This window comes from Pristiophorus japonicus, chromosome 10 (assembly GCF_044704955.1).
Source record: "Pristiophorus japonicus isolate sPriJap1 chromosome 10, sPriJap1.hap1, whole genome shotgun sequence".
In the NCBI taxonomy this organism is placed as follows: Eukaryota; Metazoa; Chordata; class Chondrichthyes; family Pristiophoridae; genus Pristiophorus; species Pristiophorus japonicus.
Genome location: NC_091986.1, coordinates 44,231,035 through 44,251,495, shown reverse-complemented (window position 1 = coordinate 44,251,495; position 20,461 = coordinate 44,231,035). Strand labels below are relative to the sequence as shown.

The 20,461-nt window shown below is 44.9% G+C and overlaps 1 protein-coding gene across 1 annotated transcript in view; it reads right to left on the bottom strand.

Moving 5' to 3' along the window:
• pcca (propionyl-CoA carboxylase subunit alpha) overlaps positions 1–20,461 on the bottom strand; it is a 572,168-nt gene that overhangs the window by 189,012 nt on the left and 362,695 nt on the right. The window contains exon 20 of the mRNA XM_070891406.1: positions 11,837–11,935. Coding sequence (XP_070747507.1) covers positions 11,837–11,935 — 99 coding nt within the window. The remainder of the gene's footprint in view (positions 1–11,836; positions 11,936–20,461) is intronic.

The window sequence follows — 20,461 nt, the reverse complement described above, 5'->3', positions numbered from 1 at the left end:
AGGGAGAGGGGTGAAGGGGGAGGGGTGAGAGAGGGGGAGGGGTGAGATAGGGGGAGGGGTGTGAGAGGGGGCGAGACAGGGGGAGGGATGAGGGAGAAGGATAAGGGGGAGGGGCGAGGGGGGAGAGAAGGGGGGATGAGAGAGGGGAGGGGAGAGGGGAGGGGAGAGGGGAGAGGAGAGGGGAGAGAGGGGGATGGGAGTGAGAGGGGGATGGGAGTGAGAGCGGGATGGGAGTGAGAGGAGGAGAGAGAGGAGGGGAGTGATGAGGAGAGAGAGGAGGGGAGTGAGGAGGAGAGAGGAGGGGAGTGAGGAGGAGAGAGAGAGGAGGGGAGTGAGCGGAGATGGGGAGCGAGAGGAGGAGGAGGGGAGCGGGAGAGGAGAAGGGGAGAGAGAGGAGAAGGGGAGAGAGGAGGAGATGGGGAGAGTGGAGGGGGGGGAGAGAGAACAGGACATTTGGGAGTAATAGAGATACAGTAAGGATTTTGGTTATAAATTCTTTTATCTTTCTGGAATGAATTCAAATTTTTATTTTGGGGGAATGTTTTTGTCTTTATACATTTTGTCTTAATATACACTTTTTCTGCAGTTGCTTATGATGAACCTGGAGGCTGCATATAAAAAGCAAACTCCTACCATCACAACAACTATTGCACACCTGCTTATAGTATAGCCATGGTTCCTACCCCATCAATATCCAATTGATGCTTTGCCATTTTCCCCAGCCGCCCCCCCTTCCCCCGCCCCATTTTAATGCTTAAAGGCCTTTGATGCAGAATCAATTGAGGCATTTCAAAGTGAAATAAATAGCTACTTGGGAAGAAATTTTATGAAAGGATATGGCGAAAGAGTGAATTGGAAAGAAAAACATAAAAAGCTAACTCAATGGCAGAATAGGCTTGATGGGCCAAATGGCTTACTCCTGTGCCTATCTTACATCAGACTCTTGATATATCTGCATTTCAAGCCAGTCCCTTCACCCTCAATACATCAAAATTCTAATGCAAAATATCTAAAGCACTTTTATTGTTGTTGTGAATAGCATGCAATATAATCCAACCTGTAACCTGGCGAGACCACTTACCAGCAATGTTATAAACATGGTTCTGCCCCCCTATTCAGGTGGAAATGTTGAAAAGTCTGAATGGTAAGGTGGTAGTGTTAATATTCTGGCAGAAAGAGCTCTAATTGGCTCAATGCTGTTCTTCATCTGAACTAATCTTGTAACTCTGACTTCAAAAATTGCACTAATGCCAATACTAGGTTCCTAACGGGAATGGCATTGGAAACTGCACAGAACAGATTTTGTTTTGATATCAGCATTTTGTCCTTCTTTTCTTCCATTGCAAAAACATTAATCAATTCACCTTCAGGATGGGAGACGGATGAGTTGCAGGCATTTTCAACATTACTATCAGCACCATTCTGCTGGATTACATCCCTTTTCCTCCCCTCTGACCTGGGCCACTTTACTTTGTTACTTTTCCTTCCTAATTTATTTATCAACTTTCTCCCCCTTCTCTCTTGATGACCTTGCTAAGGTGCAGTTCCATTGCCACTGATTATCTTCCAGCATCTAACCCAAATGGCCTTCATTCATGAGTGAGTCTCAGCGGCAGGTATTGACTTCACCATGCATCAGAAGCAAGCCTAATCCTGTCCATAGTATACATCTCCATCAGGAGCAGGCATAATGTCTGATTTCGCTCTCTCTAATCCAAATATGTCAATTGTAGCACAGGTAACTTCGCACAAAGCTGGAACCTCCCTGCTCCATATAGCTTAGGTATGAGTATGAATGACTGAGCCACTGACGAGGCTACCACTTCACTTTCAAGTATGACTTTAGCAACTGGTCTGGGTAAACAATTTTAATTAAGTTCTGTGACTTACGGGGTAATTATAATCTAACTTGGCTGAGTGCGAATCCCATGAAACCGGGGGAATGATGGCTTTATTCCCCGCCCAATATTACTCTCCACTGACTGTAAAACCAGCGTTGCCCCCGATCCCGTCATTTTCTGAATGAGCAGGTTAGTTTAGAATTTCCCCTTATCTTCTGGTTAGTGATCAAATATTTAATTACGTGTGTCTTTTTTTTAGAAAAGACTGGGGTGCAGTCAAATTGACGCGTTTGTTAGTGGAGGTCTTAAAGTTGGCAGTAAACTGGCTTCATAGGCACCTCATCCATTCTGTGACAATCTCCAGAAACAAATGATCTTTATATGAAACAAAATAAATGTCTACCGTTATACAATTGTCATTGAGGAGTAAGTTAAACTAGAATCATAGAATAGTACAGCAGAGAAGGAGGCCATTCAACCCATCAAGTTTGCGCTGGCTCTTTCGAAGAGCAATCCAATTAGTGCCACTCCCCCACCCTTCCCCCATATAGAAACATAGAAAATAGGTGCAGGAGTAGGCCATTCAGCCCTTCGAGCCTGCACCACCATTCAATAAGATCATGGCTGATCATTCACCTCAGTACCCCTTTCTTGCTTTCTCTTCATACCCTTTGATTCCTTTAGCCGTAAGGGCCATATCTAACTCCCTCTTGAATATATCCAATGAACTGGCATCAACAAATCTCTGCGGTAGGGAATTCCACAGGTTAACAACTCTCTGAGTGAAGAAGTTTCTCCTCATCTCAGTCCTAAATGGCTTACCCCTTATCCTTAGACTGTGTCCTCTGGTTCTGGACTTCCCAATATCGGGAACATTCTTCCTGCATCTAACCAGTCTAGTCCCGTCAGAATGTTATATGTTTCTATGAGATCCCCTCTCATCCTTCTAAACTCCAGTGAATACAGGCCCAGTCGATCCAGTATCTCCTCATATGTCAGCCCTGTCATCCTGGGAATTAGTCTGGTGAACCTTCGCTGCATTCCCTCAATAGCAAGAATGTCCTTTCTCACATTAGGAGACCAAAACTGAACACAATAGTCCAGGTGAAACATAGAAACATAGAAATTGGTGCAGAAGTAGTCTATTCGGCCCTTCGTGCCTGCACCGCCATTCAATAAGATCATGGCTGATCATTCCTTCAGTACCCCTTTCCTGCTTTCTCTCCATACCCTTTGATCTCCTTAACTGTAAGGGCCATATCTAACTCCCTCTTGAATATATCCAATGAACTGGCATCAACAACTCTGCGGCAGGGAATTCCACAGGTTAACAACTCTCTGAGTGAAGAAGTTTCTCCTCATCTCAGTCCTAAATGGCCTACCCCTTATCCTTAGACTATGTCCCCTGGTTCTGGACTTCCCCAACATCGGGAACATTCTTCCCGCATCGAACCTGTCCAGTCCCGTCAGAATCTTATATGTTTCTATGAGATCCCCTCTCATCCTTCTAAACTCCAGTGAATAAAGGCCCAGTTGATCCAGTCTCTCCTCATATGACAGCCCAGCTATCTCTGGAATCAGTCTGGTGAACCTTCGCTGCACTCCCTCAATAGCAAGAACGTCCTTCCTCAGACGAGGAGACCAAAACTGAACACAATATTCCAGGTGAGGCCTCACCAAGGCCCTGTACAGCTGCATTAAGACCTCCCTGCTTCTATACTCAAATCCCCTAGCTATGAAGGCCAACATACCATTTGCCTTCTTTACCGCCTGCTGTACCTGCATGCTCACTTTCAGTGACTGATGAACCATGACACCCAGGTCTCGTTGCACCTCCCCTTTTCCTAGTCTGTCGCCATTCAGATATTCTGCCTTCGTGTTTTTGCCACCAAAATGGATAACCTCACATTTATCCACATTGTACTGCATCTGCCATGCATTTGCTCACTCACCTAACCTGTCCAAGTCACCCTGCCACCTCTTAGCATCCTCCTCACAGCTCACACCGCCACCCAGTTTAGTGTCATCCGCAAACTTGGAGATATTACACTCTATTCCTTCATCTAAATCATTAATGTACATTATAAAGAGCTGGGGTCCCAGCACTGAGGCACTCCACTAGTCACTGCCTGCCATTCTGAAAAGGACCCGTTTATCCCAACTCTCTGCTTCCTGTCTGCCAACCAGTTCCCTATCCACATCAGTATATTACCCCCAATACCATGTGCTTTGATTTTGCACACCAATCTCTTGTGCGGGACCTTGTCAAAAGCCTTTTGAAAGTCCAAATACACCACATCCACTGGTTCTCCCTTGTCCACTCTGCTAGTTACATCCTCAAAAAATTCCAGAAGATTCGTCAAGCATGATTTCCCTTTCATAAATCCATGCTGACTTGGACCGATCCTGTCACTGCTTTCCAAATGCGCTGCTATTTCATCCTTAATGATTGATTCCAACATTTTCCCCACTAATGATGTCAGGCTATAATTACCCGTTTTCTCTCTCCCTCCTTTTTTAAAAAGTGGTGTTACATTAGCTACCCTCCAGTCCATAGGAACTGATCCAGAGTCGATAGACTGTTGGAAAATGATCACCAATGCATCCACTATTTCTAGGGCCACTTCCTTGAGTACTCTGGGATGCAGACTATCAGGCCCCGGGGATTTATCGGCCTTCAATCCCATCAATTTCCCTAACACAATTTCCTGCCTAATAAGGATATCCTTCAGTTCCTCCTTCTCACTAGACCCACTGTCCCCTAGTACCTTCGGAAAGTTATTTGTATCTTCCTTTGTGAAGACAGAACCAAAGTATTGGTTCAATTGGTCTGCCATTTCTTTGTTCCCCATTATAAATTCACCTGAATCCGACTACAAGGGACCTACGTTTGTCTTTACTAATCTTTTTCTCTTCACATATTTATAGAAGCTTTTGCAGTCAGGTTTTATATTCCCTGCAAGCTTCCTCTCATACTCTATTTCCCCCCTCCTAATTAAACCCTTTGTCCTCCTCTGTTGAATTCTAAATTTCTCCCAGTCTCAAGTTTGTTGCTTTTTCTAGCCAATTTCTAAGCCTCTTCCTTGGCTTTAACACTATCCTTAATTTCCTTTGTTAGCCATGGTTGAGCCACCTTCCCAGTTCTATTTTTATTCCAGACAGGGATGAACAATTGCTGAAGTTCATCCATGTGATCTTTAAATGTTTGCCATTGCCTATCCACCGTCAACCCTTTGAGTATCCTTTGCCAGTCTATTCTAGCCAATTCACGCCTTATACCGTCGAAGTTACCTTTCCTTAAGTTCAGGACCCTAGTTTCCAAATTAACTTTGTCACTCTCCACCTTAATAAGGAATTCTACCATATTATGGTCACTTTTCCCCAAGGGGCCTCGCACAACAAGATTGCTAATTAGTCCCTTCTCATTAATCATCACCCAGTCTAGGATGGGCAGCTGGTTGGTTCGTCGACATATTGATCTAGAAAACCATCCCTAATACACTCCAGCAAATCCTTCTCCACCGCATTGCTACCAGTTAGGTTAGCCCAATCAATATGTAGATTAAAGTCGCCCATGATTACTGCTGTACCTTTATTGCACAAATCCCTTATTTCTTGTTTGATGCTGTCCCCAATCTCACTACTACTATTTGGTGGTCTATACACAACTTCCACTAGCATTTTCTGCCCTTTGAAATTCTGCAGCTCCACCCATACCGATTCCACATCATCCAGGCTAATGTCCTTCCTTACAATTGCATTGATTTCTTCTTTAACCAGCAACGCCACCCTGCCCCCTTTTCCTTTCTGTCTATCCTTCCTAAATGCTGAATACCCCTGGATGTTGAGTTCCTAGCCTTGGTCACCCTGGAGCCATGTCTCCGTGATGCGAATCACATCGTATCCGTTAACTGCTATCTGGGCAGTTAATTCATCCACCTTATTCCGAATACTCCTCGCATTGAGGCACAGAGCCTTCAGGCTTGTTTTTTTAACACACTTTGCCCCTTTAGAATTTTGCTGTAATGTGGCCCTTTTTGTTTTTTGCCTTGGGTTTCTCTGCCCTCCACTTTTACTATTCTCCTTTCTATATTTTGCTTCTGACTCCATTTTATTTCCCTCTGTCTCCCTGCATAGGTTGCCATCCCCCTGCCATATTAGTTTAACTCCTCCCCAACAGCACTAGCAAACACTCACCCCTAGGACATTGGTTCCGGTCCTGCCCAGGTGCAGACCGTTCAGTTTGTACTGGTCCCACCTCCCCCAGAACCGGTTCCAATGTCCCAGGAATTTGAATCCCTCCCTACTGCACCACTCCTCGAGCCACGTAATCATCTGAGCTATCCTGCGATTCCTACTCTGACTAGCACGTGGCACTGGTAGCAATTGTGAGATTAATACTTTTGAGTTCCGACTTTTTAATTTAACTCCTAGCTCCCTAAATTCGTCTCGTAGGACCACCGTAGGTAAGGCCTCACCAAGGTCCTGTATAACTGCAGTAAGATCTCCCTGCTCCTATACTCAAATCCCCTAGCTATGAAGGTCAACATACCATTTGCCTTCTTCACCGCCTGCTGTACCTGCATGCCAACTTTCAATGACTGGTGAACCAAGACACCTAGGTCTCGTTGCACCTCCCCTTTTCCTAATCTGCCAGCATTCAGATAATATTCTGCCTTCGTGTTTTTGCCACCAAAGTGGATAACCTCACATTTATCCACATTATACTGCATGTACCTGCAATTCCTTCTCCTTCAAGTATTTATCCAATTGCTTTTTGAAGGCTACTAATGAATCTGTATCCACCGCCCTATCAGACAGAGCGTGCAGTTTTGGTTTCCATATTTACTTGCTTTGGAGGCAATTCAGAGAAGGTTCACAAGGTTGATTCCGGAGATGAGGTGTTGATTTATGAGGAAAGGTTGAGTAGGTTGGGCCTCTACTCATTGGGATTCAGAAGAATGAGAGGTAATCTTATCGAAATGTATAAAATTATGAGAGGGCTTGACAAGGTGGATGCAGAGAGGATGTTTTCACTGATAGGGGAGACTAGAACTAGAGGGCATGATCTTAGAATAAGGGGCCACCCATTTAAAACAGAGATGAGGAGAAATTTCTTCTTTCAGAGGGTTGTGAATCTGTGGAATTTGCTGCCTCAGAGAGCTGTGGAAGCTGGGACATTGAATAAATTTAAGACAGAAATAGACAGTTTCTTAAACAATAAGGGGATAAGGGGTTATGGGGAGCGGGCAGGGAAATGGCGCTGAGTCCATGATCAGATCAGCCATGATCTTATTGAATGCAGAGCAGGCTCGAGGGGCCGTACACTCTACTCCTGCTTCTATTTCTTATGTTGTTATGTACCATTCGAAATCCTAAACACTCGTTGCGTAAAAAAGTTTTTCCTCATGTCGCCTCTGGTTCTTTTGTCAATCATCTTAAATCTGTGCCCTCTTGTTATCGGCCCTTCAGCTATTGGAAATAGTTTCTCTTTATTTACTCTATCTAAACCCTTCAGTGATTTTAAATAACTCAATCAAATCTCCTCCAAGGAGAACAATCGCAGCTTCTCTATCCATACAACTGGTCATGTTTATATAATCAATTTGTGATACATCATGAAACAAGCCAATAAGTATATTTTTTTCTCGATTGGCCAATTGTCTGACACACATGGAACCCACCACCATGTTTAGGAGTTTCCAACCACAGCTACTGAGATATTTGCACCAACCTGTAGGGTTTCTCATTGCCCAATATGGGCAATATGCCCTTTAGGAACATTTCCACGTACACAAGTCGAGAGAGCTTAGGCACCCCCAAGTGTGCACGGTCGGGTACTGCTGAAGTTTAATGTTAAGGCCACTTAGCTTACGGTAGCACAGTGGTTATGTTATTGGACTAGTAATCCAGTGGCCTGGACTAAGAATCCAGAGACGTGAGTTCACAATTCCACCACGGCAGCTGGAGAATTTAAATAATTTGGTTGACTGTTTCTGCCTATTTTGGAATGCGCAGGAGTGGTTAGGAAGATGCTTGGCTTAGGGAAACATTGAAATCTATAGACACTCAGGCACAAAAAACACGTTCAAATTCTCATCAGTGATTTAATATATGTAAGGCGGGCGCAAAGTATAGACCATTAGAACGTTCTCAGAGCAAGACTGGACATGCTCAAGTGTTGAATGTTCGAGGGGCTGAATGGCCTTCTCCCGTTCCTATGTGCTTAACAGACCCCAAATTGGATTTTTGCTATAACGGAAGAAAGATGGAAAATAATGAAGCACCCTTTTCTCCTTCTCAGTGCAGTTACACAAGACTGTCTGCAGGCTGAAGTTTGGCATCCACCAGGATTTCTAGGTATGGATATTAATAAACAACTGGGACAAATGCTCCTTTTGTGTTCCAGTCAATACCTTTGATGTTCCCTCTTGTGTGGTGCAAGGCCAAAATACAGCACATGGACGCATCCACCGCCACGTCTCATTGGTTAACCCATTGTCCATGATGGAGTAGTGTGCATTAGATCCCCTAGTGTGTCTGCCAGTAGCAGTATCACCTTCAAAGAAAAGTGCTGCAATACATTCCGACACCCTCAGACCATCTATATGATCACATCGCTTATGAAGACACTTCTTCTTTCGTATGGTAGAAGCAAAAAAACAAATTAAATATCAATATCTAAGTCAAATATCCAAGCCAAAGCTTCTGGTGTAACAGCGTGGATCACTTGTAGGCTGCCTGTGAATTTCCTCTGAGGGCATTGTTGGATGATGTGCTCCAGGGTCTGATTCGGAGCTCCACAGTCGCTTGATGGAGATGCTTTAATAGAAACAGAAAGAAACACAGAAATCTACAGCACAGAAGGAGGCCATTTCGGCCCATCGTGTCCGCGCCGGCCAACAAAGAGCCACACGGCCCTCGATCAGCAGCCCTGAAGGTTACATATAAACCTATGAACAATGGCGGCAAGGTAAAGAGCACCCAGCCCAACCAGTCTGACCCACACAACTGCGACTCCCCTTGCACTGAAACATTCTGCCCTCCACTCCAACTGGAGCCATGTGATCTCCTGGGAGAGGCAAAAAAACAGGTAAAAACCCAGGCCAATTGGGGGGAAAAAAAAAATCTGGGAAAATTCCTCTCCAACCCATCCAGGCGATCGAAACTAGTCCAGGATATCACCCTGGCAGTATTCGATTCCCTGCAGTATTTACCATTGTATCTGAGCCAGCCAGCAAGAGGTTATCCAGTCTAATCCCACTTACCAGCTCTAGGTCCATAACCCTTCAGGCTATGGCACTTTAAGTGCCCATCCAAGCAACTTTAAAATGTGGTGAGGGTTTCTGTATCCACCACCCTTCCAAGCAGTGAGTTCCAGACCCCCACAACCCTCTGCGTGAAGTAGCCTCCCCTCAAATCCCCTCTGAACCTTCCACCAACCACCTTAAAACTAAGCCCCCTCGTAATTGACTCCTCCACCAAGGGAAATGGGCTTTTGCTATCCACTATATCCGGCCCCTCAAAATGTTGTACACTCAATGAGGTTTCCCCTCAGCCTCCTCTGTTCCAATAAAAACAAACCCAGCCTATCCAATCTGTCCTCATAGCTAAGATTCTCCATTCCAGGCAGCATCCTGGTAAATCCCCTCTGCATCCTCTCCAGTGCAATCACGTCCTTCCTATGGAGAAGGTGGCAGCATCTACCGTGACAGGTTGTGAGGCGGTTGATGGTTGTGAAGATACTGAATCGGATGGATGACCTTGGATAATCTTGCCTCACTCTCCTTGTGGGAAAGTGAGATTCAGTGAGTCTTTTGCTTTCCTTACATGATCTTGTAAGTGGAGAACACATCTTGAATAATACCCAAGATTTTGACACATACTCCTATGGCTTCCAGCTGCGTCAGGAGAACTGCTTGAAGCACTAGGCCCTACACAGACCGAGGATCTAGAGAATATTAGCTAGAAGGAAAGATTGTGTAAGCTGGGGTTGTTTTCTTTGCAACAGAGTAGGCTGAGGGGAGACTTGATTGAGGTGTATAAAATTATAAGGGGCTTGGATAGAGTGGATAAAAAGGACCTATTTTTCTTAGCAGTTATTAACCAGAAGGCATTGATTTAAAGTATTTAGTAGAAGGATTAGAGGGGAGTTGAGGAGAACTTTTTCACCTAAAGGGTGGTGGGGGTTTGGAACTCACTGCCTGAAAATGGTGATAGAGGCAGAAACTCTCACTACATTTATAAAATACTTAGATATGAACTTGAAGTGCCATAACATAGAGGGCTACAGACCAAAAGCCGGAAAGTGAGATTAGGCTGGAGAACTGTTTGTCGGCTGGCACAGTCAAAATGGGCCAAAATGCCTCCTTCTGTGCCGTAAATTTCTATGATTCTATGAAAGCGGTGTAAGTGTGGTTCTGCAATCTTCAATAAAGCCACACCTCATACGACATAGTCCTCAGGAGAGAGAAAGCCTGCCTGTTCCTTTTGATTGCTCTGCTGTCCTCCAGAGTATCTGATAGGTGTGCAGTGACAACTATAGTTTTCAAATTCACTAAGATCCTCTCTCTTATGGAGAGAAACCATAACAAGTCTCTGGAACATCAAGGGTATACGTGGTTCTAACAGAATACTGCTCGCTAGTTTCAGAAAGGCAGAGTCAGTGTAGCCAGCATTGTTTTCCAAGGTCGCTTCTCTTCACCATCCTCCCCTAGAGTAGCTATTAGGAATCAAAATAAACACAGCCACAAATACAGCTTACCTTCCTAGAATACTGCATCATGCCTGCCTATAATTAGACTGAAATTCCCTTCTTAATATTCCATAAACAGGCTAATTCTAGCTAGTTACAGCATCCCTCTTCTCAGAATCTTGACGCAATTCAATATTTCATTCAATTGTTTTGAGGTCATTTTCTATTTGAAAGAAAAAATTAAAATGAGTTTTTAATCATCATGCGTGAGTGCCCAATAATGGGTGGCTGCATTCAAGGTCCTGATCTCAGTGAAGTCACAGAGGTCATTTATTGGAAGACTTATTTTTAAAACTACATCAGTGGAACAGCAGTGTGGCACTGCATTTCAAGCTGTTTTAGGAAACCAAGTATTAGCAAACTCTTGAGTTAATGGATCATCTCTCTCTCTATTGAATGCCCTTGTCAATTTTCCAACATATGTATCATATACCTAACATAAACTGCAAAAAATAAAGTGAAGAAAATTTCTAGCTATACTCAATGTTCCCTCTAATAATTTTTTCATGTATGGTCCCTTTAATTGGCTGTGCAGCCCATTCACATTTTCGCGCATACGCGGTTTCTCCTATGTAAAAGCCGATGATAGGCCTGTGTGCTACCTCCAGACCGCTGCGCAGCTGTGGCAGGAACGTTGGCCAGATCATATATTTTCTAAACAAACGTAACATTTTAACAGGAACTTCTTACAGAACGGAATACAATTACAGTCCTGACATGGTTTTCATTTTCCTAACTAAAATACAGGTATATGCATGTGGGTCATCTTTCTATTCGCGTAGGAAATAAATACATTTCCATAGCACCTTTCACGACCTCAGGACCTCCCAAAGCGCTTTACAGCCAATTAAGTACTTTTGGAGTGTAGTCGCTTTTATAATGTAAGGAAACGCGGCAGCCAATTTGAGCACAGCAAGCTCCCACAAACAGCAATGTGATCATCTGTTTTTACATGTTGGTTGTCGGATAAATATTGGCCAGGACATGTACAATTTATCAACACCGTACTAAATGCATTTTTTTTTAAACATTAAAAGACACTATAGTTACTGTATTAACAAAAAATGATTAGTTTATGATCAGGATACAGTAAAATTCCCAGTATCCTACACGTTACGTTGTACAGGTATGCTCTTTAGCCATCTTAGTTACATTCTGAGCGGCCCATCTCAAAAGCAGCTCATGCGGAATATTCTCTTTAAATAAAAAAATCTGATAATTGAACTGTGGTTAAATATACCTGAACGGTCCTTTGGGTACCATCAATGGTGACAGGCAACAAGGGTGAAGCAAGGTCCCATTCACTGGTCACACTTAGCGTCTTTCCATCAACCTCCACCTGTTGTGACACCAAATAAGACTGTTACGGTGAAGACAGACAGAAAACAGATCCCAAGTCCGCTACTGTGAACAAAGCAGTGGCCATTTTAAACAGATGGTAACCCAACAGCCTGTCATGTTTATTACTTCTGCCATAAAAGACAGGGCCCAACAACATCGTCTTGAAACTATCTCTGGGGACCAGCAATGGACCTCGGAACAGCTGTCTCTGGTTACGAAGGTTTCAAGCAATTTAAAATAAGTAACAAATAGTCATTCGACTTTTACACCTACCTTGATATGCTACATTTACTGCAATTTAACAAGTGCTGAATGTAAATTCTTGTGACACATTTCAACCTGCACATTAGGGCTTGTGTATAATAATTCGACCCTCTAAGGAATACAGAAGCATTTCTTCACTGCATCAATAATTACAACATAATTAACATTTTCATTTTAGTCGTACAGAACTTTTCTCTTAAAAAAATTGCTCTCTCTGTCGAGACACAACTTGGAGACACATTTGAAAATACTGCTAAACATATAACGGTATCTGAATTTTAGCTAATCTGAAGACTTTTCAGGAATAACTCACTGAGAATTTTAATGAGGAATAAGTAATCATTGCAGGGCAAGAAATTTTTATTTTACCATAAACATTCAAGCTTTTCATGTGTTCAATTTTGCAACTACTGAAGATTCGGACAGTAGGTTGCATTATAGAAACATAGAAACATAGAAAATAGGTGCAGGAGTAGGCTATTCGGCCCTTCGAGCCTGCACCGCCATTCAATGAGTTCATGGCTGAACATGCAACCTCAGTACCCCATTTCTGCTTTCTCGCCATACCCCTTGATCCCCCTAGTAGTAAGGACTATATCTAACTCCTTTTTGAATATATTTAATGAATTGGCCTCAACAACTTTCTGTGGCAGAGAATTCCACAGGTTCACTACTCTCTGGGTGAAGAAGTTTCTCCTCATCTCAGTCCTAAATGGCTTACCCCTTATCCTTACATTGTGACCCCTGGTTCTGGACTTCCTCAACATTGGGAACATTCTTCCTGCATCTAACCTGTCTAAACCCGTCAGAATTTCAAACGTTTCTATGAGGTCCCCTCTCATTATTCTGAACTCCAGTGAATACAAGCCCAGTTGATCCAGTCTTTCTTGATAAGTCAGTCCCGCGATCCCGGGAATCAGTCTGGTGAACCTTCGCTGCACTCCCTCAATAGCAAGAATGTCCTTCCTCAAGTTAGGAGACCAAAACTGTACACAATACTCCAGGTGTGGCCTCACCAAGGCCCTGTACAACTGTAGCAACACCTCCCTGCCCCTGTACTCAAATCCCCTCGCTATGAAGGCCAACATGCCATTTGCTTTCTTAACCGCCTGCTGTACCTTCATGCCAACCTTCAATGACTGATGTACCATGACACCCAGGTCTCTTTGCACCTCCCCTTTTCCTAGTCTGTCACCATTCAGATAATAGTCTGTCTCTCTGTTTTTACCACCAAAGTGGATAACCTCACATTTATCCACATTATACTTCATCTGCCATGCATTTGCCCACTCACCTAACCTATCCAAGTCGCTCTGCAGCCTAATAGCATCCTCCTCACAGCTCACACTGCCACCCAACTTAGTGTCATCCGCAAATTTGGAGATACTACATTTAATCCCCTCGTCTAAATCATTAATGTACAATGTAAACAGCTGGGGCCCCAGCACAGAACCTTGCGGTACCCCACTAGTCACTGCCTGCCATTCTGAAAAGTACCCATTTACTCCTACTCTTTGCTTCCTGTCTGACAACCAGTTCTCAATCCATGTCAGCACACTACCCCCAATCCCATGTGCTTTAACTTTGCACATTAATCTCTTGTGTGGGACCTTGTCGAAAGCCTTCTGAAAGTCCAAATATACCACATCAACTGATTCTCCCTTGTCCACTCTACTGGAAACATCCTCAAAAAATTCCAGAAGATTTGTCAAGCATGATTTCCCTTTCACAAATCCATGCTGACTTGGACCTATCATGTCACCTCTTTCCAAATGCGCTGCTATGACATCCTTGATAATTGATTCCATCATTTTACCCACTACCGATGTCAGGCTGACTGGTCTATAATTCCGTGTTTTCTCTCTTCCTCCTTTTTTAAAAAGTGGGGTTACATTGGCTACCCTCCACTCCATAGGAACTGATCCAGAGTCTATGGAATGTTGGAAAATGACTGTCAATGCATCCGCTATTTCCAAGGCCACCTCTTGAAGTACTCTGGGATGCAGTCCATCAGGGTGCAGTCCATCCTGAAATTTGTTGAGATTTACGACAAGGTGGTACTGGTACAGTAGCACAAGACTTTGTTTAATTTTCTTCCCTCCTGTCCTGAGAGTATTGACTCACTTCTCCTCACTGGAGTATGGTTCCACAGGACCTGGCTGCCATCTAACACCTCAAAGTCACCGGTTTCATGCATGAGCCTTCACATTGAATGCTGTTGGGATATCTTACAGTCAAGTCCAATAGTACCCTCATTCAACAAGAATTCCTGAGTCCTTCCAAGTAGTGATTGCTGTGCAACTATTAGGAGAAGGAACGCTGGCAAACTTCCCCTTCTTCTCATCTTACTGGCAACAGATGGAGGGAGCTTTTTCATGTTCTATTAACAACAGCAACATGCATTTATATAGCGCCTTTATCATCGTAAAATATCCTAAGGTGCTTCACAGGAGCGTTATCAGACCTGGAAAATTTTGATGCTCAGCACCCAAGTCAGAGGCTGGGTATTCTGTGGCAAGTGACTCACCTCCTAATTCCCCAAAGCCTTTCCACCTACAAGGCACAAGTCATGAGTGTGGTGGAATACTCTCCACTTGTCTGGATGAGTGCAGCTCCAACGACACTCAAGAAACTTGACACCATCCAGGAAAAAGCAGCCCACTTGATTGGCACTCCATCGACTACTCCCTCCACCACCACCGACGTACCGTGGCTGCAGTGCGTTTCATCTACAAGATGCACTGCAGCAACTTGCCAAGGCTTCTTCGGCAGCACCTCCCAACTCGTGACCTCTACCACCTAGAAGGACAAGCGCAGCAAGTGCATGGGAACTTCATCACCTCCAAGTTCCCCTCCTAGTCACACACTATCCTGACTTGGAAATATATCGGCTGTTCCTTCATCGTTGCTGGGTCAAAATCCTGGAACTCCCTCCCAAACAGCACTGTGGAGTACCTTCACTACACGGACTACAGCGGTTCAAGGCGGCGGCTCACCATCACCTTCTCAAAGGCAATTAGGTATAGACAATAAATGCTGGATTTGCCAGCGACATCCGCGTCCCATAAATGAATATTTTTTTTAAAGTTGGAATAAAAAATATAAGTGCTTCAGCAGAGTTGATATTTGGCACAGTTCAGTGGTAGGGCCAAATTGCTGTTGTGTTCCAAAGAATTGTTGTGACACAACAATATACAGTGGCTCATCTGTCCCAGGGAGCACTTTCACTGTACAAACATGGGAAATTATACTGAAATTATTTTATTTTCCACAATTTTTTTCCGCATCTGATAGTCAATTAAAATGTTTTTTTACCTAAGTACTATATAATAGCACATGTCATGTCGCAATACCTGTGCTACTAGCTTTGCTAATTGGTAATGGTTGTAGGGGATTCAATAGGGTCGGACTGATCTTACGGGCAACAATGCCCAAGAAACAGGTTTCCCTTGATAGGGAATTACTCAAATCATTGTTATTTCCTCCATCCAAATACTTGAATTTAAAAAAAATAATTAATTCTCGGGATGTGGACATTGCTGGCAAGGCTGGCATTTATTACCCAACCCTAGTTGCCCTGAGAAGGTGGTAGTGGGCCTTCTTCATGATCTAGGCATCTGGTTTCCTTCCCTGAAAGACATTAATGAACCAGTTGGGGTTTTACGACAATCTGACAGCATCATGGTTACTTTTATAGAGACCAGATTTTTATTTCAAGATTTTTTTAAACTGAATTGAAATTCTCAAAATGCCATGGTGGGATCTGAACTCATGTTCCACTAGATTATTAGTCCAAGCCTCTGGATTACCAGTCCAATAACATAACCACTACACCACCATACCTATGAATGCCCTTAGAGAAAGAGAGGAAACCGAGAAGACTACGTAAGAAATTTTTGTTTAAGAGAGCAAAGCCAAAGGTCACAGTCCAGTTGTTTTGACTCTTGCTACCAAATATTTGTGAGCTTTTCCGGGGTCGTAGATCGCTCTCACCTGTCACGGGTTGTATGTCTACTATATCTTTCTCAATCACATGTAGTATCGGATTATGCTTAAAACTGTAGCTCTTTAATAAAACGCCTGACAACTCCCAAGACCATTTGGATAATGTGTGTGTGACCTGTGATCCAAATCTTACACTGGTACATCACCATGCGGTCCAACTCTGACTAACTTCAAGTACCAACTGGCAGCAGGGTCAGAAACCAGAGGCCACAGATTTATGATCAGCGGCAAAAGAACCAGAGGGGGAGAAGAGAGAATTTCTTTACACCGCGAGTTGTTGTGATCTGGAATGCACTGCCTAAAAGGGGGGTGGAAGCAGATTCAAGAGTAACTTTCAAAAGGGAATTGGATAAATACTTGAAAAGGAAAAATTTGCAGGGCTATGGGGGAAAGGGATGAGGGAGTGGGACTAATTGAATAGCTCTTTCAAAGAGCCGGCACAGCACGATGGGTCGAATGGCCTCGTTCTGTGCTGTATGATTCTATGAATACAAAAGATCACTTGCACCTTTTTGCAAGTTCATCTGCTGTCACGTTCTGAACAAGCGGCCCACTGAACTGACATCTTCATCAAATTTTGAGACAGACCTGCAATGTTATTGAAGCATAGAAGGTTGGATCGAGTTTCACCCCATCTCAGATATAATTCACAAGTCACTTTGTTTTTGCAGACTCTCTCACTGATTTGTAGCAGGTATGCTCCAACCAGACAGCTCACAGCTCAGCTCTGCTGATATGCCGTGTGCTATGTATTTGAACATATGCTCTTCAAAGAAAAATTTGTCACAGGATGGAACAAAGACTACTGCCGGAACCCAACGACTATCATGGTAAGGAGCTAGCTGGTACAACAAGTGTAAAACTGTTCTCTTGAAGGTTACTAAATATAAGATAGTCACTAATAAATTCAAAGAGATGTCAAGAAAACCTTCTTTACCCAGAGAGTGCTGGGAATGTGTAACTCGCTGCCACATGGAGAAGTTAAGATGAATAGCATAGATGCATTTAAGGGGAAGCTGGATAAGTACATCAATGAGAAAGGAATAGAAGGATATGCTGATAAAGTAAGGTGGCAGGAGGCTCATGTGGAACATAAATAACTGCATGGACCAGATGGGCCCAATGGCCTGTTTCTGTGTTGTAGACTGGATGTGGGGGGGGGGGGCAACATAACCCCCAGAAGGGGCGGGAGAGGGTTGGGTGGGTTACATCGGTAAATATGTGAAGCCCGACTCTAAATGGCTGCAAACGTGCCTATTTCCGGTTTAACCGCGGCAGGTTTGGGGCGGGGGCGAGTAACTCGCGCTGGAGAGGTGGGTCCGTGATTTGTAATATTCAAATGAGGATGCAGTCCTCAGATTGGGGCTCGAGAACACCGGTAGCTAAAGGGAGACAGGAGCTACCAGCTACAGCAGGTTAAAGTGCTTTTCCAACACTGCTTGAGGGCCAGGAGGAGCAAGGAGTACTTCCCCCGACCCGTCACACAAATCTTCTGCCGTGATCTGCCTCCCTCCCCGGGTCTGCCTCCATCCCGCCGATCTCACACCTCACACCCCGCCAGCCCACCCCCACCACTGCATCCCACCCCCCCGCGATTTCACTCCCCCGACCCCCTCCCCGATCTCACTCACTCCCCCACTACCCCAAGTCATCTCACTCCCCACCCGCGATCTCAGTTCCCTCCACCGCGATTTCACTCTCTCCCCTGCGATTGATCTCTCCTCTCACACCCCCAAAACCTGGTCTCACTCTCCCCCACCCACCACCCCACGCAATCTCACTCCACCCCACCCCCACCCCCCGCGATCTCACTCCCCCAACCCCGCCCGCGATCTCACTCCTCCCCCCGTGATCTCATTCCTTCCCCCGCCCCCCCCCCCCGTGATCGCACTCCTCCCCTCCCCGATCTCACTAGCCCCCTGATCTCACTCTATAACCCCCCCCACGATCTCCCCCCTGCAATTTCAATCCCCCCACAGCCCCCGCGATCTTAATCCATCCCCCCACGATCTCACTCCTCCCCCCCCACCCCCCCGCGATCTCACTCCTCCCCTGATCTCACTCTCTCACCTCCCTCCGCGATCTCCCCCCGCGATCTCAATCCCCGCCCCCCCACGATCTCACTCCAAACCCCCCCCCCCACGATCTCACTCCCCCGCCCCACCCCTCCCCGCGATCTCACCCACCTCGCCCCCGTAATTCCACCCACCCCATGCGATCTCACTCCACCCCCACCCCCACCCTCGCAATCTCACCCACCCCATGCGATCTCACTCCCCCCGCCCCTGCGATCTCACTCACCCCATGTGATCTCGCTCCTCCCCACCCCCTCCCCACACCCCGCAATCTCACCCACCCCATGCGATCTCACTCCCCCCCCTCGCGATCTCACTCCCCCCCCCCGCCGCAATCTCACCCACCAGCTAATGTAACACCACTTTTTAAAAAAGGAGGGAGAGAGAAAACAGGGAATTATACACCGGTTAGCCTGACATCGGTGGTGGGGAAAATGTTGGAATCAATTATTAAAGATGAAATAGCAGCGCATTTGGAAAGCAGTGACAGGATCGGACCAAGTCAGCATGGATTTATGAAAGGGAAATCATGCTTGACAAAACTTCTAGAATTTTTTGAGGATGTAACTAGTAGAGTGGACAAGGGAGAACCAGTGGATGTTGTGTATTTGGACTTTCAAAAGGCTTTTGACAAGGTCCCACACAAGAGATTGGTGTGCAAAATTAAAGCACATGGTATTGGGGGTAATGTATTGATGTGGATAGAGAACTGGCTGGCAGACAGGAAGCAGAGAGTCGGAATAAACTGGTCTTTTTCAGAATGGCAGGCAGTGACTAGTGGGGTGCCGCAGGGTTCAGTGGACCCCAGCTACTTACAATATACATCAATGATTTAGATGAAAGAATTGAGTGTAATATCTCCAACTTTGCAGATGATACTAAGCTGGGTGGCGGTGTGAGCTGTGAGGAGGATGCTAAGAGGCTGCAGGGTGACTTGGGAAAGATTAGGTGAGTGGGCAAATGCATGGCAGATGCAGTATAATGTGGATAATTGTTAAAAGAGGTTATCCACTTTTGTGGCAAAAACAGGAAGACAGAATATTATCTGAATGGTGACAGATTAGGAAAAGGGGAGGTGCAACGAGACCTGGGTGTCATGGTACATCAGTTATTGAAGTTTGGCATGCAGGTACAGCAGGCGGTGAAGAAGGTAAATGGCATGTTGGCCGCCATAGCTAGAGGATTTGAGTATAGGAGCATGGAGGTCTTACTGCAGTTGTACAGAGCTTTGGTGAGGCAACAGCCTGGAATACTGTGTTCAGTTTTGGTCTCCTAATCTGAGGAAAGACGTTCTTGCTATTGAGGGAGTATAGCGAAGGTTCACCAGATTGATTCCCGGGATGATAGGACTAACATATGAGGAGAGACTGGATCAACTGGGCTTGTATACACTGAGTTTAGAAGAATGAGAGAGGATCTCATAGAAACATAAAATTCTGACGGGATTGGGCGGGGTTAGAGGCAGGAAGAATGTTCCCGTTGCTGGTGAGTTCCAGAACCAGGGGTCACAGTCTAAGAATAAGGGGTAAGCCATTTAGGACTGAGATGAGGAGAAACTTCTTCACTCAGAGAGTGGTTAACCTGTGGAATTCTCTACCGCAGAAAGTTGTTGAGGCCAATTTGTTAGATATATTCAAGAGGGAGTTAGATATGGCCCTTACGGCCAAAGGGATCAAGAGGTATGGAGAGAAAGCAGGAAAGGGGTACTGAGGTTGAATGATCAGTCATGATCTTATTGAATGGCGGTGCAGACTCGAGGGGCCGAATGGCCTGCTCCTGCACCTAATTTATATGTTTCTATGTGGAGTGCGGGGTTGATAGTACAGGTCTATGTGTAAAGTTCTTCCTGAGACCATAGCATGTGTACTCGAGTAATGAGTTGGATGGATGACTATGCAGGTCTTGGCTCAAGCAGTGTCTACGTGAACATAAACATCCAATCTAGAAGTAATAGGGGCATGATAATTATACTTGGATATGCATCCAAAGCTCGAGCATAGTCACATGACTTTGCTTAAATGACATGTGTTGGTTTCTCAACTTCCAATCTCATTGTATGTCAGTTCTTGTAAACAATGGCAGTCTAGCTTGCAGTGGATGCACGATAGATGACACCAATGTCTTTGGATATGAAAATATTGCCAGCGAAGCCAATTTGTTGCTTTAGCTGACAGCATTGA